The sequence below is a fragment of the Hemicordylus capensis genome, chromosome 5 (genome assembly GCF_027244095.1).
Source record: "Hemicordylus capensis ecotype Gifberg chromosome 5, rHemCap1.1.pri, whole genome shotgun sequence".
Classification (NCBI taxonomy): Eukaryota; Metazoa; Chordata; class Lepidosauria; order Squamata; family Cordylidae; genus Hemicordylus; species Hemicordylus capensis.
Window position 1 is genome coordinate 149,037,798 of NC_069661.1, and position 23,924 is coordinate 149,061,721.

The window sequence follows — 23,924 nt, forward strand, 5'->3', positions numbered from 1 at the left end:
AAACAACAAATGAGAAATTTTGACTCACAAACCTTCAAGTAGGAGCGAAGGGAAAGCCACATCTTAATATTTTGCACCTTTTTTAATCGGAAGTGAGGGACCTCAGACTTTCGTGCCCTTCTTGCAGATGTTAAGTGACCAAAGAGTTTGGCAAAGAGTAGCCTCTGTAAAGGCAAATAAATATAAATGCATCTAACGATGCAGAAAAATGGCATTGAAGATAAGCTCATCACTTCGTTCTATTTTAAGACAGCAAGTAGGGAAGGAAATCACCACACTGACTTTTAGAGCAAGAACAGGATATAAAAGTAATAAAATTGTAAATACCACCATTACCACAACCAGGCCGAACTAGAAATGTCGGGCTGTATTCAAAGGTTCGCTTCTTCCATCAAAGGAAGGTAACCTTTGGCAACAACCCAATATACTGCTTCTATATCCCTACAAATACAGAAACACAGCAAGGTATTCCTATTCCAAACAAAAGCAATTTAAATGCAGTTTCCTGCCTTAGGTAAAATAACATGAGAAGTTCGGTACAATGCCTACCTGTTTGTAGGTTCTCTCAGCCACACATAAGAGAAAAAAGAAAATCCATACAAGGGATACACGAACTATGAAGCATATCATAACCATGGAAAGAACCATTATGCCTCCATTTGACCCAAATGCAATAGTATAAAGTTCAATAGCAGAATGTGTAGCTAGATGCTCCAAATCCTTAGCTTGAGAAAGTCGAAATACAAATGGTGTTAAGCCAAGGATTAGAGACACAACATTCCCCAAAATCTGATATCCTATTCCTGGTATATAGCTATTCACCTAAAGAAGAGAAAAATGAAAAATAAGAAACAAAATTTTAATATGATGCATGTTAACAACAAATCTTGCTCACTATTGTTCTATTCAAGTGGTTGTTCCCAAAATACTCTTGAAAAGTATAAAACAACCTTCAAAGCTAAACATAAGAAAGCCACCAATATATAGCAACACAGTTTAGCGATTTTTCGGGGGTCAGTATATTTATCTGATGCAGTGTGATACTAAAAAAATGTTCATGGATTCGATTCACATGAAACAAATCTTTTCCACTTTTCCTTTCACTGCATCCCCTTCTATCCTCAAAAGGCAATCCTGAGGGCGAGGCCCCCACAAAAATTGCCACAGGGGCTGCAACTGATGGGACTGACCGGTACTGTCCTTGCACCTGTGGAAGTAACCATTTCATACCTACCAACAATGCCCCTATTTTTCCACTCAGGTGAATGGGAAAATAGTGACATGGCAGATATTAGATACATTTTGATCTAATCAAAGTTTTGATTGTTTTTTTATTAAGGTTCCTTCTAAGGGATACAAACCAATTCCAGTTATGCTCTACACTTTTTACAGGGATTAGAAGCCGTTTGCTATCCTGCATAAGTGACATGCTGTGCAAAGCAGGTGAGGCTTGCAAGGTTGGACCAACCTAGTCAATCTGCTGCTAAAAGGAAAGGGTAATTTCTTATTTGGACTTACAACTGAACCAAAACCTCCACAGAACTGCAACAAGTTCTTAGATTGCAAGTCTTTCAGAGAAATATATTTGACTTGGGGTAAAGCGTGTTATAAATGCAAATAAAAATACTCACTCTGTTCATGATCATGCCACTGATTTCAAGCACTGACATATCAGCTTTTTTGCAGTCATTACCTTCCCAAACAATAGCACTCACTTTTTCCAGCCCAGGGTTAGAACTATGGAACCAGGGCAAGTGGCTCTTTAAAAAAAAAAAAGGGGGGGGGGATATACAGTGAATTTTGTATGACAAACACAAATTCATCATTATCAAAATGTATTTGATTCTCAGAAACCTATATTGGCAAGTATTTTTGGCAATACTGACAGGACTGGCAAGGTGTAGACGATGTGAGTTCTTACAGTACTAACCTGATGAAATGGGTCATCTCTATACTCCTTTTTCATACAATTTACTTGAGAGTTTTCCACATCTGTTTCACTGCTACAGGATGAACGGCACTCTGCACAATGCAAAAGGTCCTCCCACAACACATCTTCCGTCTCAGACTCTGGCCTTGTGCTCTCAGAATCTTGTCTGGAACTTGAACATCGAGAACTGCAACTAGTGCCCGATTTAGGAACATCCTGAAAGATAGACATCATGTATCCATTTAATGCTGAAGCCCAGCTGTTTTTTAATTAAAGGTAAAGTTGTGCCATCGAGTCGGTGTCGACTCCTGGCGACCACAGAGCCCTGTGGTTTTCTTTGGTAGAATACAGGAGGGGTTTATCACTGCCACCCCCGCACAGTATGAGATGATGCCTTTCAGCATCTTCCTATATCGTGGCTGCCTGTCTGGGAAACATACCAGCGGGGATTTGAACCAGCAACCTCTTGCTCCCTAGGCAAGTTACTTCCCCGCTGCACCATTAGGTGGCTCTGTTAATTAGGTAATCCTTTTAAAGAAATGAAAAGCTTTCCTGGCATTTTTTTTAAAAAAAGCCTCACTACTAGTACAGTAGTCTTTTGACAATTAAGACATTTATTTTTAAAAGAATATGGGTTTCTTCAAACTCTCTTGTATTTTCCACTACTAGCAGAGCATAGAATGCAGCACTTAAAGCAGGAAACCGCCTTATACCTTGCTCCACTGCTGTAACTTAGTTCTACCTCTTAGGAACATAGGAAGCTGCCCTATACAGAGTGTGACCCTTGGTCCATCTAAGTGGCAGCAGCTTTCCAAAGTTTCCAGCCGAAGTGTCTCCCAGCCCTGCCTGGAGATGATGGGGATTGCACCTGGGACTTTCTGCCTGCAAATCAGATGCTTTAGCACTGAGCTACAAATCCATTTCTTGTTCTCAGGAAACACTTCCAAAACACACTTCCACATGAGGTTTCTAGGAAGACAGGGAGCTGCCTTCTACCAAGTCAGACCCCCTTGGTCCATCTATCTCAGTATTTCCTACGCAGGCTGGCAGCGGCTTCTCCAAGGTTGCAGGCAGGAGTCCCTCTCAGCCCTATCTTGGAGATGCTGCCAGGGAGGGAACGTGGAACCTTCTGCATGCAAGGAGGTAGGTACTCTTCTCAGAGCAGCCCCATCCCCTAAGGAGAATATTTGATAGTGCTCACATGCAGTGGACCATTCAAATGCAGATCAGGGCAGACCCTACTTAGCAAAATGTTTCCTACCCCAAGTCCCTACAGATCCTTATATCACACTGGCCCATGCCCTTCGCACTGGCAAATGTTATTGTAAGTTGAAAACAGGCTTTGATAGTTTAGAAGCATGTGGAGCAACGGTTTGGCTGAGTAACAGTTTTCAATGATAGTACACCATTCTAGCTGTTAAGCAGCTGGCACCATTGGACTAGGCTGCCAAGTTCTTATTTAATTGTAACAAGTCAACTATAATGTAAACTAATTTGAATGCATATAAAAGTTGGTTCACAGGGATCTAGCATTACATTAAGTAAATGAACCTACAGTAGGGATACAGAGATGAAAGGGGGTTTCTATATGTATAGCTGCTATCTCAGTTGATTGATTGATTGGTCTAAAATGAAGCAAGATCAGCCCTTTAAAATCAGTCCTCTTCACATTTCTTCCCAGAAAGCATATGAGATGCTCTTCCACTCCCACTGGATCAGGCCCAAGGCCTATCAAGTCCAGCATTCTGTTTCCCCACAGTGGCCCATCAGGTATCTCTAGGAAGCCCACAAGCAGGAGTTGAAGGTATGCCCTCTCTTCTGCTGATACTCCCCTGCAACTGGTATTCAGAGGCATCCTGCCTCTGAGACTGGAGGAAGCCTATAGCCATCAAGACCAGTAGCCACTGATAGACTTGTTCTCCATGAATTTGTCTAAGCAATTTTTAAAGTCATCCAAACTGGTGGCCACTACCAAGTTCCATGGCAGAGAATTCACAGATTAATTATGTGTTGTGTGAAAAAGTACTTCCTTTTGTCAGTCCTAAATTTCCTGGCAATCTGTTTCATGGGAGAGCCCCTAGCTTTGGTGTTGTGAGAAGGAGAAAAATCTCTTTCTTCCCACTCTCTCTATATCATGCATAAGTTTATAGGTCTCTATCATGACTCCCCTTAGTTGCCTTTTTTCTAAACTAATAGCCCCAGATATTGTAACCTTGCCTCATAACCCTTTCATCTCCAGTTGCGTGGGAATTGCCATCCCATGCCTCTGAGGAATACGGACAGGAAGCAACCCTGTGCACAGAGTCAACTGAAGGAAGTCATTCTCATTCTACCAATGGAGTCCTCAGCCAGAAGAAACTGGGCTGATTCGGAAGTCGCTCAGAACCAAGATTAAAGCTTAGCTTTGTGCAATGTCTCCATCTAGAGAGGACACAACCCCTCTTTTTCATATGGGAACCTTGGAAGTATTCAACTTAAAATTGTGGTTAGAAGCAAGCCAGGATTGATCATGATGCCTGAGGTCAGAAGGTTTGAAGTCTAGTTCAGATTGTAGTTTATTTTAAGACCTCTGGTTAGCATAAACCAGGATTAGTTGGTCTGGATAGCCAGCTAATCCTTGCTTCTAGTCACAATTGGAAAATTCTTCTGAAGCTTGCACGTAAAGGGTGCTCCCGAGGCTCTGAGATACCAATGCAAAGCCAAGGTATGATCTTGGCTCCACATGATGTCAAAACTGTCCCACAGAATCAGAATGGACTCCTCAATCCGAAGAGAATGAACAACTCCCAATATAGAGTTATCCTGAGAAGAATACTTCTAATCTTTTAAAAATGTGTTTTCCTGACTATATAGTTTAGAAGGCAGCTAACAACTATTTAAACTACAATGCAAAACAATATAAAAACAGATTACAGCCACTTTATACTAAATAAAACAGCAGTAAAACAATGGGTAAAATAGCACCAGAACAACCATCAAGCTACATATAATTAAAACTTCTTTCAAATAAAATTTTTATTTTGGACTTGGTGCCAAAATGAATAGTTGACACCAGGAGACTATATCTCAGTAGTCTGTTCTACAGCTTTGGTGCCATCACCAAGTAAGCCCTCTCCTTGGTAGTCATGAACATGAGCATCTCCTTACTAAGCAGGATATGCCTTGGTTTTAATTTGGAAGGGTGACTACTTGTGGGCATTGTCTGCTTTAAGATATTCCTCTTAGGGGATAGGGCCATAGCTCTGGAAGAGCAGTGTTGCATTTAGATGCCTTCAGGTTCCATCCCTGGCATCTCTGGGAAGGGTTGGGAAAGACTCCTGCCTGAAGATTCACTGTCAGTCACTGTAGATAATGTTAAGCTAGATGGACCACTGATCTGACTTGGTATAAGGCAGCTTCCTATGTTTGCATAGGAGCAGATTTCTATGTTTGCATAGTGAGCAGATTCACATAACAAAAATATAGACATGGTTATCTATAGATGTATGTATGTATGTATGTATGTATTTATTGTTAAATTTATATACCACCTTTCATTTAAGCAATCCCATTATTGCTTGCATAAGTCTTTTTGGGACCATTGCAAGGACATACCTCTACAGGATAATGTTTCTTATAATGATGGGATTTTCTGTTTCGAAATACACAGTCACTGGAAACACGTTCTGCATTACGGCGCAAGTGATATCCAGTATCTGGCCCTTCCTCACTTGACACTTCATCAGACACATTTGTCACTGTTCTGTTCGTATCCTAGATCAATTAAAAATGTATTAGTAACAGGTTATTAGTAAAACATACATTGCTTTTACTCCAAGTGTAGCTTAATTCAGCTTTGCATGCATTGACACCCCCCGCCCATACATTTAAGATTACAAAAATGAAACATAAGCTGTATTTTCCCTTTATCATGTAGCTCTTCTGACTGTGGAAAATATAGTATGTGCACAGTTGATTCAAGAATCATTAAAAGTGAAGGAACTGGAGGAAGTGCTAGGAACACATTTACATGATTTCCTCCTGTGGTTTGCTTCAGACTGGCTGCCAAATTGAGATCTTGTAGGTGCTTAGTTTTAGTTTTGTGGATGGCTCGTGTATTCTCTTTTATATGCTAGTGTGAGAAAGAAAATGCACCAGCTGGAAAATAAAGTATTATTTTTCAGTTATTATTCTATCTCTTTTATACTCAGTACTACAGAAGCTATGTTAAATACACTCAACAGCAAAACCCAACTCAAGGGAGATTCTTGTCTTGGATCGTGCAACTGTTTAAGCCAGCCAGATGGCAAACAAGGGAAACAGCAGTTCTCTTTCAGACACCAGCAGCAGCAGCAACATTTCCGGTAAAGATTAGAGGAGACCACAAGTTACAAAAGCGTAGGGCTCAACCATATGGTTGCTAAATCAAAGGTTTAACTCCGAGGAATTACTGTTGTTTCTATCCTAGAGAGAAGTGTTCCAAAGAACATCCATGGTGTTTCATGTGTTCCAAAAGAGCAATTTTATGAACTTTCAATCACACTTCCCCCAAAGGAAATCAGAATAGCAATATTCACAAATTGTCTTCATTCTCAGATCACACCTGCTCAGTTTCAGAAATGGGACTACACAAGGTGCCTCCAGAACACTCTTTACTTTTGGTAATCAGGACAAATAACCACTACTAGCTGGGCCGGGCGCAGAGCATCTATGCCTCCAGCCGGCCCACCCACCACCGCTGTCACCATCGTCTCACCATCCTGGGCGCCCGGCCTGGCCCACTGCCATTGTCTCCCTGTCCCCATTGCTATCTCCTAGGCAGCTGCTCTCGCTAGAGCTGCCACACATGGGATTAGCAACAAGTACGCCTAGGAGAAATAAATATATAGATTATGCACTCCCATGAACTGCCACTGTGCTCCAAAAAAAGATGGCAAAGGAAAAGAGGTCTCAGGTTCTGTGTTGTTCCATTGTATTTTCATAAAATACTGCTGATCCAAGTTAGGAACAGCAGTAGAAGGGAATGATCATCAAGATTGTGGGCAATATGTAAATACTGAGCAATATGTAAATATTGCCCACGTAGTGTCACTCCGTTATATTCCAGAAACCAACTTCCTTCAATTCTGACTACTGTATATGTAGTTAATACATTTACATGAAAGCAGTCAAGCAACTCAACTCTATAGTTAGAGTACACATATAATTCTTATTTATTTGGGAGTAACCAACTTCAGATACATTTTTGTCTATACTTTTGAATAAGTGAAAAGAATAATACTATGGTCAGTATTTTAATTAGGAAGAGTAACATGATAACTCAACATGCACTTTCTTTGGACTGAGAAACCCCATTAAACAAAGAAGTGTAGCAAAACCAGCTAGCATTTTCTGACATGTTAAACTTGAGATGCAGAGTGGGACAACAGCAAATTAGAAGCCTGGGAGACATACCTTGCATTTAAAATAAATCTGGCAAGGTTGTACTTACACACAACCCCATTATAACTATTCTAAACAAGCAGATTGTGAATTGAAGGTCACCAATGCTGAATTAACAATGTTGATATTGATTTTAATAGCTTGTTTTGGTTTTAGCATAAGAAAAACAAACAAAGCAACAAGGAACACTTCCCCATTAAAAACCTCACTTATCAATTAAAAACTCCATTGTCTTATTAATTGAAACAACATCTCCATAGAGAGCAACTCTAATTGCTTGGTTCAAAGGACCTACTGAAGCAAGAGTGGTAGGGGACAGAAGAATCAAAAAATTTGTCTGGTCATGTCTTTTTTCCTATGTCTGTGTTCCCATTTGTTCTGAAATGGGTTGTGAAATGTATCCTTGTCAAAACTGCCTCTGTTTAGTGTTGAATCTATTTCCTCTTGTTTGATTGAACAAAAATTGAACCCATCTTACAAATTTATACACTGGAAAAGTTTGTTATCAGTACCTTTGGTCGATACAATCATATAAGGCAGGGTTTCTCAACCTGTGGGTCCCCAGATGTTATTGGACTTCAACTCCCATAATCCCCAGCCCCAGTGGTCTTTGGCTGGGAATTATGGGAGTTGAAGTCCAATTACATCTGGGGACCCACATGTTGAGAATCCCTGATATAAGGCAAAGAAACTGCATGACAAATACTTGGCTCATACAGCAGGGATTCTCTGCCTATGGTTTAAAGCAGTGTTTCCTACCCAGTGGTGAGTACCACCGGGGGTAATTCACAGTATGGCAGGTTGAACATGGCTCCACTGCCCTAGTGGCCATATGGCACTGCTTTGTCGCACTTGAAGTTGAGGTGAGTAGGGCAGTGATATGCTGATGACAAGCAAATGAGGCACAGCCAGCAAGGAGGGTAGAGCGCAAAGGAGAGATTGGGGGCAGCAACAAATGGCAAGCTGCCCACTCCTATTTACAGCAATCATAGCTGGTGGCAATGGTGTGCGAAAGGGAGAACCCACAGGAGGAAGTAGAAAAGGCCGACTTTAAAGTGCACCTAATACCAGTTCGACCATAACATTAATTTGCCTGACAGAACAGACAACCTGGGATTGTCATACATAGAAGCCTTTGAGTTCTCCATTTTACTAAACAGGCTAGTCTAAAGATTTTCAGAAAAATTCTAATGTTCAAGAAAGGGGGTCAAAGAAACCTTAAGGGTGTATAAAGATTGGAAAGAGAATCGTTGCACAGAAAGATGGATGCCGACAAGATGTTTTTAACTAGGTCTTGAATGTTCAGAACCATTAACAGTTTGGACACCAACTAGATGATACAGAACTATGGGCAAGATGGGCTTTTGGTCTAAAAACAATGCTATGGTGCCATCAAAAGCAAACTTGAAGCAATGCAACACTTACTTTGTGATGGTTAGGGTGGTGGTATGGATTTCTGACTGTCCCTGCGCCCCAGCACATCTCTTCTGATCGGATAATGTCACTGTGCGGCTCCTGGGATTGTAAACTGTCTTCATTGCATTTACCTGTCTTTTTTCCATCAAGGGAGACGTACCCATTGTCAGTCTCTGTTGACTTATCTATTGAATTCTTTGCTTTCTTTGCTCTAGAGTTAACCAACACACACATGATATTAATGGCCATTGTTTATATTAGGTTTGTCCATCCCTATTCTCCAAAATTGCTATAAAAGTAGAAATGCAGGGATATGAACACTGAATGTAGCATGTGGCATAAGAACAGACTGTATATTTTGTCTACACAATATTTTACAGATTCAAGACATATAAAGCTATTTGCCAAAGTCAACTGCACGTCTTGAAGGAAATATTTTCCTTAAATAGAAACGTGGATGCTGATATAAATATGGCACCTCTTTAATCTTACTTGCCTCAGATGTCATGAATCCCTTTAAAAAGGAATTTTTGAATCCTCTCTGACTTATCTTAACTTGCTGCTCTTTTCAATAGAAATAAATTTTAAAACCAACAGCAGGGTAATATGGCCTCTATGCAGCTCTATGAAGCTCAATAGAAGGCTAGATGAAGAGCAATCTCTGGCTGCAAAAATCAAAGAAACTGGGTAGACACAAGCAAGGAACCCAGGGATGCTTAAGGAGTAGGAGTAACTGGAGAGCCTCCACTGTATGAGTGGAAGTGCTTTCTGCTAGCAGAAAACACCTTTTGATCCAGGCAACAGCAAGCAACACTATCACTGACCCCCCCAAAATATACACTGACTATGAGGATGAGAACTGACCCAAAAGAGAACAGAAGGAGTAGACCACACAATACAATACACAGAAATCCTAGTTGACGACTACAACATTCTGCTTAAATAACTTTGTTACAAATTTTGTTTATTCTGTTTTTAAAAATAGATCTTGATTTCAGTGCAACCTATTGAGAATACTTTATTAATAATAAGCTGTGTTAAGGGCCCCTTTACAATTAGGAGACAGGTAGATGAAGGAAGGAAGTGTCTCACAGCTTTATGGGCTGTATCAGGGCATGGGGAGCTGCTCTTGGTGGCATTAGCAACAATACAATTGATGTGGTTTCTGGAAGGGAGAACAATGCCTCTTTCTTTTGGTCACACTAACCCTTCTACTATCCCTAAATAACTTAGGAACTCGTTCTTGGTTCTGGCCTCAACCCTTATGACTGGGGACTGGAGAGGGTTTGAAATTTTTATCTTCAAATACTTGGTAACTGGAAGAGTAATAGCTAAAGTGACACATTTCATAATATGTGTTCACGCACACACGGCAAACTTAAGATGTCCAGTTTTGCAGGATAAACCATTTATTGCTAAATGTACAATCATGTTTTCTGATGCTCTAATGCCATCTATGAATGAGTAGCTTGGCTTAATTGTAATGTTTTATTAATACTAGCTTAACCCATACAGAGCATCTGCATGCTAGTACTTGACTGCTCCCCATACCCCCTGCCACAGCCCTCCTCACCTCAGAGATCTCTCCACCCTCACCTGAGCCACACTCCTGCTCTTCCTTCTCCATCCGGTTGCTTCCATCCCCCTCACCCCTGCTGGTTGTGGCTGCAGCATTGCTGGTGCCTATTGTCCAAGCTGTAGCCCCCTATCCACAGAGACCTCCCCACCCTCACCCAAGCCCTGCTCTTTCCCACAGGGGCAGCAGCAGTTGACTGAACCCTTCCTCGCTGCCACCACAACCATTGCTGCTTGTTCTCTTCAGGCCGCTGACAGGCCTGGGCCCGTCCCTTGCCTGCCTCCCTCCACCAATGCCCCAAACAGTAGCAGTGGTTGTCTGGGCCCTTCTTGCTGTCAACGCCATGGCCACTCGTTCCCCTCAGACCGCTGACAGGCTCGTCCCTCACCCTTCCTTCCTTCTTTCTCTCTTCCCATTCTTCCCATCTTTCTTCCCCTCCTTTTTTCCTTTCTTTCTCTCTTCCTTCCTGAGTTAACAGATATTGTTCATCTTGTTTCCTCATTTAATTCACACAACGGCAGCCTCCTCCTGAAGGGCCTCTTTCCTCCCTCACGACACTCACGGGAGAGAGCGAGAGTGAGATTCCTCTCCTCTACAATCAAGAATATCTTCCGACCAGTAATGGTTGCAATCCAACTGACCTTAACCATCACAGGCTCCTCCTCCCTATCTGCAGATGGAATCTACACTGCCCAATCACCATGGTGCTTCTACTCTCATGGGCTCCTCCTCTCTATCTGCATATGGAATCCCCACTGCTCAAACAGGTGCTTCTGCTTGCGAACTCTTGCGAGAGCTGCCACACACAGGGTTAGCCATGGGTATGCCTTAGAGAATTATATAGAGAGATGGTTTACATTTTCTTTGACAGTACTTTCTCTAAGCTTGTTAGATTTTGGATATTTTGTTCACCTTTGTTGCTAGAAAGAAAGAATAGTTTCTGTCAGGCCCCCTTTCTCCTAGGGCACGGTAAAAGAGAGCCTACAGCCCTATCAGTCGTCTTCAGCAGAAGACAAACTCGGGAGTTGAAGATTGAGATTTCTGCCCAATTCCCAGTTGCCAGTCAAGCTGCAAATCCTGGCTACTGATTCCAGTACAACTTGGATCATATGAGGGAATCAGTAAAATGAAGAAAAACACAAAACAGCTAACATTTTAGTCTGCTTATCACTGTGTATCATTTTAAAAGGTTACGGATGAAATAAATATCCTGCTAAGGACAACTACACATGTATGCTAACTTATACCCCTAACACCAAGGGAAGTGAGGCGAAAGAAAAGGCCACTATTGTCACTTCCAGTAATGAAGAACAGATAACACATTAAATTAAATCTGACATGTTCCACACACACAGCAAAGCCAGAAGCAGTATTTGCTGCATTAGCAGTTCTAGAAGGCAAGCAGTAGAACAATTAGCATAAAGCTTCACAATAGCCAGGTTCTAGTGAAATCTACTGTGCCAAGTAAAGCCTTCTGATGAAGGAATAGAAAAATAATTACGCATTGTCATATTAAACCTGGAACCTTCAATTAAAGCACTTTGACTTTGGGAAAAATAGCTTTAATTGCTCAGCTGATAAATTGTAGACTAAAGCAGTTTGGGACCAGTGTACCTGAAGGACCATCTCCCAGTGGAATCTGCTGGGCCTATAAGAATTTGTGTGTGTCACCTCCATCTGAGATTTAGTTGGTGAACACACAGGATTCAGCTCTCTGTGGATTTCCCTACCCTGGGCAATCTGTGGATTAGCTCCCTGTTGATTTCCCTTCCCTTGGGAAATTGGCTAGACTTTTGCTGCTGATTTTTGGTGTTGCTTGAAGATGCATCTTTTCCAGTGGACTTTTTCCATCCCTGACAACTGAAGAATGGCTTTCATCTCTGATTATCTCTTTTTGTGCAGAGTTTTGGATTGGGTTCTTATACTGTATTTTAGTGAGATGTTATTGTATTCTCTGTTTTTGTGCTCTAACTTGTAAGCTGCTTTGGGACATGGGTGAAAAGCAGGATATAACTTGAAAAATAAAAAAGAAAGTTTCCAGTTATGTTTATTGGATTGTCCGCTTACAAACCATTCTCCTCTTGTACTCTAGTTTCCTTTGGAGCATATTAGAACATCAGGCATCATTTAAAGTTCTATATAAAATCATCAAAACTTAAACAAAATACTTTGATGGGTTTTATTTACTCAAGAGTGATCCAAGGTTATATTATCAAGTATAGAATATTTTACAAATTTAGTAACACTAGGTGAATCAAATAAATGGCTTTTGAGAAAAATCAGCTTTTTGTAAATTATCCTTCAAAACTAAGATTAAATTCTAGTTTTGAATTTTCTCTGTTAGGCATAAGAACTCATAACAAAAATAAGCAAGTTTCAAATAAATAAATAAGCAAGTTTCAAATTATCCTGTTTATTAACCAAGATTTTATCTGTGACTGAGCCTTGATGAAGGCTCTGCACATGTTGCATAACCAAATACTTCAATATAAACAATTTCTTGTACCTTTCAAATTTCTCACACAAGGGACTTTTATTCCATCATGAACATAAATTGTTATTGGGAATCCTGCAGTGCATCCAGATTCTCTAGTGATAATAAATCACTAAAATGATTTCCGCCAACTCGTTTGGTGGTTCCGCAGTTCCGCAACTGGTCCCGCAGTTACCACCAACTCGTTTGGTGGTCACACAGAGACGGGTCTTCTCGGTTGCTGCCCCAAGATTGTGGAATGTGCTCGCTGCTGAGTTACAATTCACCCCATCTCTGTAAATTTTTAAAAAACATTTGAAAACCCATTTTTTTTACCCAAGCTTTCTCAGGTTTAAAAAAAATAAATACTGTTTGTTTAATTTTACGGTTTTTAAATTATTGTATTATTTTAACTTTTATATGTGTTGTTATGTGTTGAACTGTTTTAACTTTTATATGTGTTTTAATTGTTGTTAGCTGCCCAGAGACGCAAGTTTGGGTGGGGTATAAATTTGATTAAATAAATAAATAAATAAAATGCCTGTAACCTTTTTAATTTATTGACAAAATGGAATATAAATTGCAGATATGGTAGGTCATTCTGAGGTATTATATGACCCAAATTTCATACAGATATGTACAGGGGTTCTGTAAAGATAACTTAAAATCTGAGGCTTCTCACTTTTTTTATTTTTTGTCAGAATTGGACAAAAATTGCAAACATGTTAATTACTTGGGAAGACATGCTGCACAAATTGCAGGAAGGTAAGTGTTGAAGTTCCTGTACATGCACATGTGTGCACACACTTCAGAGTTTTAGAGCACCCCACATCACAACATTTTCATTTATTTGACAATGGAATGAAACTTGCATGCTTGGTAAAATCTGATGAGGCTATGGTTCCCCGTTTCAGAAAAATAGCTCCAGTGGTTTCCAGGCAGGCATACAATACAACTTTTTTTGCCATTTAAATTGCCGTAAGAGCATTTGAGATGGGAAAAATGTCTACCCCGCCATCTGAATTGATGAGCAGCACTATTTTTAAAAAATAAAAATGCTTGTGCGCAGGGGCGTATCTAGGGGTAGGGCAGCCAGGGCACGTGCCCCGGGCACCACTTGAAGGGGGGGTGCCATTTTGTAAAATTAATTTTTTTAAAAAAGTGGCTGCCAAAAACAAAATGGCCACCGTGCATGCTCAAATGGCCTCTGTGAGGCTCTAGGTCATGCCAGGCTTTGCAGAGGCCATTTGAGCATGTGCGGTGGCCATTTTGTTTTCAGTGGCCTTTTAAAAAAAAAGATTATTTTTTTAAACGGCCACTGCACATGCTCAAATAGTCCCTGCGAGGCCCTAGAGGCCAGCGGGGTGAGGGGGAATCTTTGCAAAACAAAAACAAAAACCCAGCCTTTAGGAAGCCCCCCCAAAGGGGCTACGGGTAAAAATAATAATAATAAAAATATAATATATGACACTGTACACATATTCAGATTGGCACTATGTATAGAGAATCAGGGCTTGTGAATACTGAGCTGACGCTTAAGAGCTAGGATTGTATTCATTTGCTCTTACTTTGCTTCTTGTGATAAGTGAGTTAAATGTGATGTCTTGCTAATATGGCTATTAATGGTGAGTTTGTCTCTGAATCAGTGTGAAACCCTTAATATTAAGGCCCACTGGGAGTTTCTTGCTCTCTTTCTCTCATTTTAACTGTCTTTCTGAAAGACTAGAATATATTCCAAGCAGTGACACAGTTTACTCTGCATATCCTTTAACTATTTACAGAGTATCTGGGAAAAGTCAAATTCTCCATTGATTTTTAAAACTTATGTAATGGTGATGCTACAATGCATAGTAGAGAATTAGACAGGCACTTCAGTTTAGTTTTCCAAGTACATCTCCACATAGTATTTGGGTATTTCATGAGCCCCCACATACTGAAATTTGTAGTTTTCCAGCATTTTTTGGTCTGGCTAAGTCCACTGCTAAATAGTTTTTGAAATATTAAAAGATTAACGAGCTTGACTTGTATTTTTCAGCTGATATTATGGTAAAGTTATCTGAAAGATGGGTGTCAGATGCTTGGACAGGGGACGCAATTTCAGTGTTTGCCCTAGGCGCTATTTTCCCTAGATACGCCTCTGCTTGTGCGGGGTGGAAGATCATAATAGCAATAAAACTAGCCTAACCAAAGAAAGAAAAATAAGTACAAAGGGCACTTCCTGGAAATGAATGGGCAAAGTTCTTTTCAGAAGGGGAGGCCTACCCTTGAGAGCCGAGCCATGAACCATCAACCATCTACAAAGAAAACCACTTCCCCTCAGAATTGCGCTATCTACATATTTTCTCATTGCACAAGTTTTACCCCAAGTTCTTCCAAGTCAGAAACAAAATTATCAGAAAAGAAATGGGTGTTTCACAGGATAGAGTATTGTTCTTATTTTCTTATAAGAATGATCTTATCATCACCAGAGAATCATTTTAGCGCTATTATAATCTTGTGCTATAATGCCAATTTATCTGCTCCAGTAAGTAATCAAAAGAGTACAGAAGCAGCAATTTAATGTAATTTTTAAGGGTGGGGGGAGTGGGGAGATGATGGTCGTCTCCACAGCACAATCCATGCACGTTGACTGAAATGTCAGTCTCCATGTTCAGTGGGACTTGCTGCTAGAACACATGCACAGGATTGAAGCCAAATCTTTATAGGGGAATAATCAGGTGAGTGGAAGGGGAAAAATAAGGTACAAATTTTAAGGTGTGATTAATTAAGGATCAGTAATCATGTCCATATAACAGAAGATAATTAAAACCACATCAAACATTGTTTGCTTTGGTGTTTTTTTCATTCCAAGCTACAAGGGAATTTCAGCAGGAAAGGAGGGAAATGCTACAGAAGTTCAGTAAACCAGAAGTGCACAACAGAACTGAAATTCTAAGAGAGAGTCTCAGTGGGATGCACAGACAACCAACTGTTTCCCCTAAGGCAAACAAAAATAGCACAATGAGTACAAAAAATAAACCCATGAGAACTGCATCATGTGGAAGCTCTGTTGCTCTTCCACATGCAGTTCAATTCAGCAAGTAACAGAAGTAAGTACAAGAAAGACCTCTGTCTGGAAAGCACCCAGGGTGAAAAATGTTACTTCATGTAAGCTAAAGAGGGATTTTACTGTTTGAAGTGCTTAAAATGCCTGCCAGAAGCAACAAAGAATTCTCAGAGACCATCACTCTAGTTAGGAAACAGTGTAATCATCTATCAGTACAGATTTGACACACATTAAATGTAATGCAGAATGTACAAAATTTACATGTAGCAAACCACATTATCCCTTTTTTGATTTTTTTAAACAATCATTATATGCAGTCAGATTTTTCATAAACCTTTCAAGTAATTTTTAGTCATTACATTTCTATGTAATTTGAAAATCATTGTCTGGTTAGATTTATAGTTTAAAAAGAAAAGTGCATGATTTCTCAGATTATATATTAGCTTAGCTATGGATTCTAGTTTGGCTTCATTTGAATCCTATGTAAAACAAACATCACTTGTAACTTTAAAAAAAAACTTGTTTGCCAATGAACTGTAAGTTACAACATGGAAGTATTTCAGTTCACTAGTGGACGGGTCTTCAGTGAGTGGGAGATGATCCACAATTGCATCAACCACAAAAACAGTTAGGATGCACGGATGTACAGACACTGGCTGACATCCAGAGCAATTGACCACGGAGGCTACAAACAGGGCACTCACCCCTCTGCTAAGTGGACAAAGAGGCCCCTTCCAAAGTGATAATTCTCTTTATGCTTAGCAGGAGCAGAGCAACTGGCCCTATCCAACCCCAGCACAGCTGGTGCCAGTGACTGTTGCTAGTGTTTACCTTGTGTTTCTTTTTAGACTGCCCTTTAGGGATAGGAAACCATATTCTTCTTTGTCTATGCAAAATGCTGTGAGAACGTTTTTGTTGAAAAGCGGTATGCATATAATAATAGTAATATTCATAGCAGCACCTTGATCTTGTGCTCTTGGACAAGATTTGCCAAAATAAGATGAACAAATGGCACAGATTATATCAAAAAGAGAGTTTTAAATCTCAGAGCACAAGTATGCTTAGCTGGATGCACAGAAGAATGCTGTAAGTACAGATGAGTTTATTTTGTCAAAAAAGGGATAGTGCATTTTAAAAACAAACATAGCCTTGAATAAAATACAAACCCTGATAAAAAGAAAGCGGCATGCCAGATATCTCTGAAGACAGCACCAATACTGTAAGATGTGCTTGTACCGTAGGTCTGCACTGTTCCTTCCTGTGTGTTATCTGTGGTACTAGAGCCATCTCCTTCCCTATGTACTTCCAAATGTGCTGCTTTCCTTAATTTCCTTCATCAGAAGAGATTAAAAGTGGAAGGGATCTTGTAAGTGGCATTGACTAGCACTGCAATGTGGTCAGTATTCTTGTCAGCATGCAAACAAGAGTTTTAAATCATTTGTTAAGTTATTGATTTCAGCTTAAATGCTTTGTTATTCTTACACAGGACAGAAGTTCAGTTTTCATTCATCTCGTATTACACATTTTAAGCTTTTGAGTAATTTTTGTGTGTGTGCGCACTGACTGGATTAGGGCTACTGTTTGTTGCTACACCCTTTTAGTTCTATGATACTGCACTCCACAATGAGATACTAATCTTGGGTGCAGTTTCATAACATTTCACCATAGTATTTACAGGGTAACTACTCCAATGTTTACAGAATACAGTAACATTTAATTCAATAACAATAACAATATAAGGGAAATGTCAAGGCTCAGTAAAGAAATATGAAGCCTAACTTCAAATTTTAGACAATGGCTTTCAAAGTAATTGAAAAAACGTGAACTGGAATTCATGCACAAACCTCCCACAATTTTAGCACAAACTGTACCTTCGCCTTCTCCCTCCTGTACTTGGAGGTGGTTTAGGTGTTCTTGTGGAGACAATCTGGCAATGCACAGTTCCAAGGAGTAACATGAGCCATACTGGCCCTATTACTTCAGTCAGAGGTATATTATGTGGGCCTTCTATTGTATAGAATAATACTACTGCAGCAACTTTTGAAAGAAAAAAAGGAGAAAGAATAAAGCATTTATAGCAATCTACACCAATAATTCACAACTAAAGCAAATTTGAAGAATATTACTATTCTTCTATTCTACTATTGAAGAATATTACCCATTTGAAGAATATTACTATTGCGGACCATTCCTTGTTTGGCAAAAAAAAGCATGACCCAGCAAAGTTAAGGGTCTTTTTGTGTGTGAGAGATGTTTCAGCAAGGAACTCAGGGCAGCTTATGTGGCTCCTTTTTTTATGTGGCAGCTTTTACCCTCTTTTTATCCTTACAACCACTTTGTAAGGTAGGGTGGGATGAGAGATGATACTGGTCCAACGTCATACAATGACTAAGGATGAGTGGGATTGGAACCTGAGTCATCCCATACCTAGCCTGACACTAGCCACTATCTATTTCACACTCCCAATGAAATCAGTAGGTTTTAGAAGTGCTTAATTTTACTTAGATCATGCCCTACTTATTCCATTGTTTTCTGAAATAATTAGTCTATAAAATATGAACAAGACCATATTAACCTACGTGATATACTGCATTCTATTAAATGTGTCTCTCTACAACTCAAATGTTGATTACTATGCATGAATTTGTGCAGATATTACCTATAGCACTTTATAGCTAGCACTTTAAAGTAACTGAGGAACTGTAGAAATGTAATTTATTTATTGCTGTGCTGACTTATAAATATTTCAAAGTATTTCAAAGCAAATACTGATATATAGAGATGTGCACAAATCACAAATTGTAATTTATTTTGTGGTCAAATCAAAACGAGGTTGATTCAATTCGGCCTTGATTTTGAAAATCAAATCTGAATCAATTCAACCTGCGCAGGGAGGTGGGGAGAGGAGAGCCTCTGAATTACTTTAATAGAGAGGAAAAAACACAACACCCAGTCACCCCAAAAGTAAATAATGAATTGACATTCTTTGCAGAGCCTGCAGCGGTGACCATGACCCCTGACTGGTGGCCGCCATCCGCCTGTGGCCACTGACGCCATTCCCCCCCCCCCCTTTTATTAAAGTAATTCAGAAGCGGAGAGCTTCCGCCGCCACCCACAGGTTAAATTGATTTGGCTAGATTCTGCTTGAATTTGGCTGATTTCAGTTCCTTGAAATCTAACCACTGCTTCTTGGAGTGCTTTATTTCAAGGTAGAACACTTGAATTAGCCATATTCGAGTAGAATATATTCGCTGCCAAATTGATCCACACATTTCTACTGATATACAGTATTATTGTGCTCTAGGAAGAAATATTAGGTAGCCATGGGTAAAGTTACAGCACTACCTTCTTTATTCTTGCCAATATATTTTTTTCCCAATTATGTAAAAACATTTTTTAATATCAAACCTAAACATTTTAAAGAACACCCTATTCCAAGCATGTTCTTAAGCCTACGCAACATTTCCCTTTAATATTTTAGCCCCCTGAAAGTCTACAAGAATTCTGAAACCATATCTTCCTCCCAATTCCCTTTTTGTTATTCTAACACTGTCAAGCTCTTTCTGCTTTCCCCCCTAAAGACATATGCCATTCATGGGAATCACTATAATTTAGTTTATTTGCCCTTATTGCACCTCAAATTCCTCCTTTTGAGGTAACTGACATTTTAAGTAATAAACAGAATTTCCTGATTGAAACTGTGTGTTTGCGTGCACATGTATGTGTGTGAGAGAGCAATAAAATATATATTTGCTTGACTGATGTTGTCATCCAGTTGTACCTTGGAGAAGATATAGAACAAGGAGCCAGAAGAAAATAAGCTTTGATGTCACTTGTAACCACCACCTGAAGAAGAATGGGAAGAAAACAACTCTAACAATTCCCTTTCGAGTCAGAGAGGTCCATGGACTTTCAGGTTTAGCTTTAGCAAAGGCAGAGCCTAAAAAGAGAAGAAATTATTTAGTTGTATAATATAGGAGATTTCCAGTTACCATTTGACAGATAGAATTCTAAATCTTCACATATATATGTATGATCTTTATATGCATTAGCTATTTGAAATATTCACATAAACATACCACTCTGGCCCTATTAAGATGTTTTATAGTGCCACTGTAACCATGTACAGTGGCAAAAAAAGGTCAGAAGTCCCACTCTCGGCCAATTGCTCACCATCATGCTATGGCGTTCACACTTACAGCAACATTTGGACAGGGAAGCATCAGATCCATAATGGTGGGTGCATCTGTGATCATGAGGCTGGACCGCCCTAGCCTCACAGTCATGGAAGTGCCCATCATCAAGGATATGGTGCTTCCTGTTCAGACAAATGCTGCCATAAGTGTGAGCTGCACAGTGGTGAGTAACAAATTGGGAAGAGGACTTTTTGAACTGTTTGAGCAGCTGTACACGATTACAGTGGTGCTTTAAAATATCTTAATAGGGCTTCTATTAAGGGCTTCTATTGAATATCTATCTTAATATACAGCAAGTATATTAAGCTGTATACTTGCAATAAAAAACTTGCACTTCATAAATGACATATTTTCCTTATATGAAAAGTGCACCTGCTTTAGGAAATACTATGTAGAATCTGTATCTATATCTTGAGGGTGGAGTAATAGACAGCCATAGCATGTACTGGAGTTACCCAGTGGAACACTGAATTATTATTCTTTCTACCAAGTAAAAATCTACACTTATTCAGAAATGTTCAGTGAAAAGGATGAAAGTGATATAGAATTTTCTCTTTAGTGATATAGAACAGGAGACCCCACATATGTTCCTGACTAATACATATTTGCTCAGCAGATTATTTTGTTAAGAGACACAAATACTGATAATGAGAAGAGCGAGTGCGTGACAGATTGTAATATCCAGATTGTAATATTATTATTTACACAGTCAGACAGATGTTATTGACAGGTTTGTTTTATCCAGACATCGAGTCCTTCCCAAGGACCTGGGATGGCTGAATTTTATTATCAATGTTCTTGCTGTTATTATTATAGATATTGTCACAGAATATAGGCTGTTCCCAGTAATGCTTCTTTTTGTAACTGGCTGATGGTGATTTCTGTGGCCCCTATGGTATTCAGGTGCTCTTCAAGTTGTTTTGGAATTACACCTAGGGCGCCAATTACCACTGGGATTATTCTGGTCTTCTTCTGCCACAGCCTTTCAATTTCAATTTGTAGATCTTTGTATTTTGTTATTTTTTTCTATTTCTTTTTCTTCTATTCTGCTATCCTCTGGTATTGCTATGTTGATTATTTTAACTTGTTTTTCTTTCTTCTCCACTACAGTTATATCTGGTGTATTGTGTGGCAAATAATAAATATAATAATATATTATATAATAATAATAATAAAATAATTATTAATTACTATAATTAATAATTAATAATAATTCATATTAGTTCCTTATTATTATTATTATTAAGGACCTAGTCTCTCCTGTGCAAGAACTAAATAATGGAATGAAGCTAAGATCTGAATTAACCTCACTCGACCAGGATAGGTCAGAGTATTTTTTCAAAAACTGTAGTAAAGGAGAAAACCCTTTACTGCAGCTGACAGGGAATTCTTGATTGCCCATCTGGTTTAGAAAGACTGGATTGTGTATCTCAGTGTTTTGTTTTGATTTCCAGCTCTGATGAAAGATAGGGAACTGGCAGTGTGCCTTGATAATCAAGAGTGCACAATTTTATACTAATCTGTTTACAGAGTAATTTATTATGGTATCATTTATAGTAAACTGAATATGACAAAGGCAATGTTTCTATGATATGAAAGGTGTAGTAATCAACTTAAGACTGGCATGGCAAGGTTAACAATGCTCTAGTATTTTATTGCAGCTCTAATCTCCAGTGTACTGAAATCATAGTCATTAAGTCTTTATCATAACATGGCTTCCTCTAACATCATCCAATGATTATATTCCAGAGCTAATGCCAAGTCTGCTCCATCTATGCCAACAGATATTTGTAATTTGGCTACCTTTGATAAAAATTCAAGCAGCTTAATTTCTCAAGAGAAATTCTTCTTGGGAACAGGTTATATTGGTACAACACTTAAGAGTGCAGCAATACTGTATCTTCAAGTTTTAATTTACAAGTTCATTTTACAATTCAGGTACCTCCTTTTTTAACCCAAGTATTCGTGTTTAAACCTCGTTTCAGTATTTAGTTCTCATTAGCTGCACAAGAATCTGCTCGTGGAGCTTCACTATAATTGCTGCTCCACCCTCTCTATAAGCTGTCTGCTAATGAGGGAGAGCTAGCTGGGGAAAGATCCCCCATCCAAGGAGCAGCTGGAAACAGCCCTGAGTCATCAACAGGGGTGCAGACAGAGGGGAAGCCTGAGAAACTCCTCACATTTGTTTTGGAGGGAACAAATGATACTTTTAAGAAAATATAGGTTATCAGGTTTGGCGGTGGGAGACATTCTGTAAAATGAGAAGGCAACTCTTCAAATGCTTGGAGGGGGTTGCAGGCCCCCTCCAAGCTTTGGTAAAATGAAAATGCAGGCCCAGCCTCCGCTTTGGTAAAATGAAAAAGTTCCAATTTAAAGTGGGGGGCATGAGAGGTGAACTTTGTAAACTGACATATTGATCAATATGACAGTGGTGTAGCATGGTGGCTACTAGAAAGTTATGAATCAGGACTTCAACTCTCTGCCATGAACTCACTAAGTAGCCTTAAACAAACCACCCCGTCAGCCTTACTTGCAATATGGAGATAACAATAATGACATACTTTACATAGTTGTTTTAAGAATCACATCAAGGTAATACACATGAAGTACTTTGCATACTGAACCATACAAGTGCCAAACATTATCAATAATATGTTCCATATTTAGGTGATCCATTCCTACCTCTTACAAGATCAACATCTATGAGATCTGGCTTCACATGTCCAGTTTTCTTTGGTTTGTTCTTCAAACCCTGCAATATGCACAGAATATTCATTCATCATTACTACATGTAAAGGGGCAGGGTGGGGGGATTCAACCAGAAACAGGGGACAGTAATTACATCAAGTGTAATATCTTTCTCCAAACATCCAATATTTATGATGTGACATCTGTTTCAAGAACAGTTCCAATTTACAATGTATCTTTACTAATTAAAAGTAAGCTTTGTTATAAACCAACAAAATTTTGTCAATATAGGCAGTTTGTAAACTGCCTAGAGATTTTTGATTTGGCAGCATATAAACATAATAAAATATACAAACAACTAAACAGTGTAAGGAAAATGTTTGCCCCTTTAATGATGAAATCTTTCAACACACTTAGGAAAGTTATTATTTACTTCATTTCAATTATGCAGCCACATACTACATACACATGCTTGCCAGAGTTAGTGAAATATTTGCTTTGATATCTGTTTAATATCTTTTCGTTTTCAGAGAGGCACCAGCTATTAGACTATGCAATTCAAAATGTGGGATAATAGATTCTAAGCTATACAGGCAAACCTCGTCATCCGCAGATTTGCTCTCTGCAGTTTCGCGTCTCTATGGTCTGATAATTGATCTTGGCATACATGGGGGGGGGAGACCCATAAAGGGGTTAAATTTGCACACCCACAGGTTGGGGGAGTGGCCAGAAATGACCTCGGAGGTCATATTTGGCCACCATTTTTCAAAAGGGAGCAATTTTGTGGCTCGTTTAGTTTAAAAAACCCTTCTCTCTCCCCCCCCCCCCAAATCATGGAATAATGGAACAATTTGGACTTCTGGGGGGCATTGCTGGACTACTGGAGGCCTGCAAAGCATGGTAGGGCCTTTAGGCTTTCCCCCACTGTTTTCTCCCATTTTTACAGTGGTTTCCCAGACTCTAGGAATCTAATCCCCTCATCTCCATTGACTTAATGCCTTGGTATCTGCGGTCTCGTTATCCGTGGTATAAGCAGGGAACAGAATCCCCGCAGATACCAAGGTCCACCTGTATACTTCTTCATAAGTTGGTATGTTTGAATCTCTCTGAGCGACAAGATCCGGTATAGAATAAAGACAAGTCATGCAGCAAGGGGCTCATTTTAAACCAGAACTCAA

At 39.4% G+C, this 23,924-nt stretch overlaps 1 protein-coding gene and 1 long non-coding RNA gene across 6 annotated transcripts in view; one reads left to right on the forward strand and one right to left on the reverse strand.

The window, feature by feature from the left end:
* Window positions 1–7,906, forward strand: part of LOC128326453 (uncharacterized) — a 62,622-nt gene extending 54,716 nt beyond the window's left edge. Inside the window, exons 4-5 of the long non-coding RNA XR_008308051.1 lie at window positions 2,010–2,206; window positions 6,121–7,906. This is a non-coding gene — a long non-coding RNA (uncharacterized LOC128326453). The remainder of the gene's footprint in view (window positions 1–2,009; window positions 2,207–6,120) is intronic.
* PHTF2 (putative homeodomain transcription factor 2) overlaps window positions 1–23,924 on the reverse strand; it is a 122,917-nt gene that overhangs the window by 15,445 nt on the left and 83,548 nt on the right. For 4 of the 5 annotated variants that reach the window (XM_053253276.1, XM_053253273.1, XM_053253275.1 and 1 more), the window contains 10 exons: window positions 22,741–22,810; window positions 19,644–19,802; window positions 17,734–17,899; window positions 17,029–17,193; window positions 8,777–8,978; window positions 5,525–5,683; window positions 1,931–2,146; window positions 1,632–1,760; window positions 550–822; window positions 33–164 (listed from right to left, as the gene is read on the reverse strand). In XM_053253276.1, coding sequence (XP_053109251.1) covers window positions 33–164; window positions 550–822; window positions 1,632–1,760; window positions 1,931–2,146; window positions 5,525–5,683; window positions 8,777–8,978; window positions 17,029–17,193; window positions 17,734–17,899; window positions 19,644–19,802; window positions 22,741–22,810 — 1,671 coding nt within the window. The remainder of the gene's footprint in view (window positions 1–32; window positions 165–549; window positions 823–1,631; window positions 1,761–1,930; window positions 2,147–5,524; window positions 5,684–8,776; window positions 8,979–17,028; window positions 17,194–17,733; window positions 17,900–19,643; window positions 19,803–22,740; window positions 22,811–23,924) is intronic. The other variant, XM_053253277.1, reaches the window with a different exon arrangement.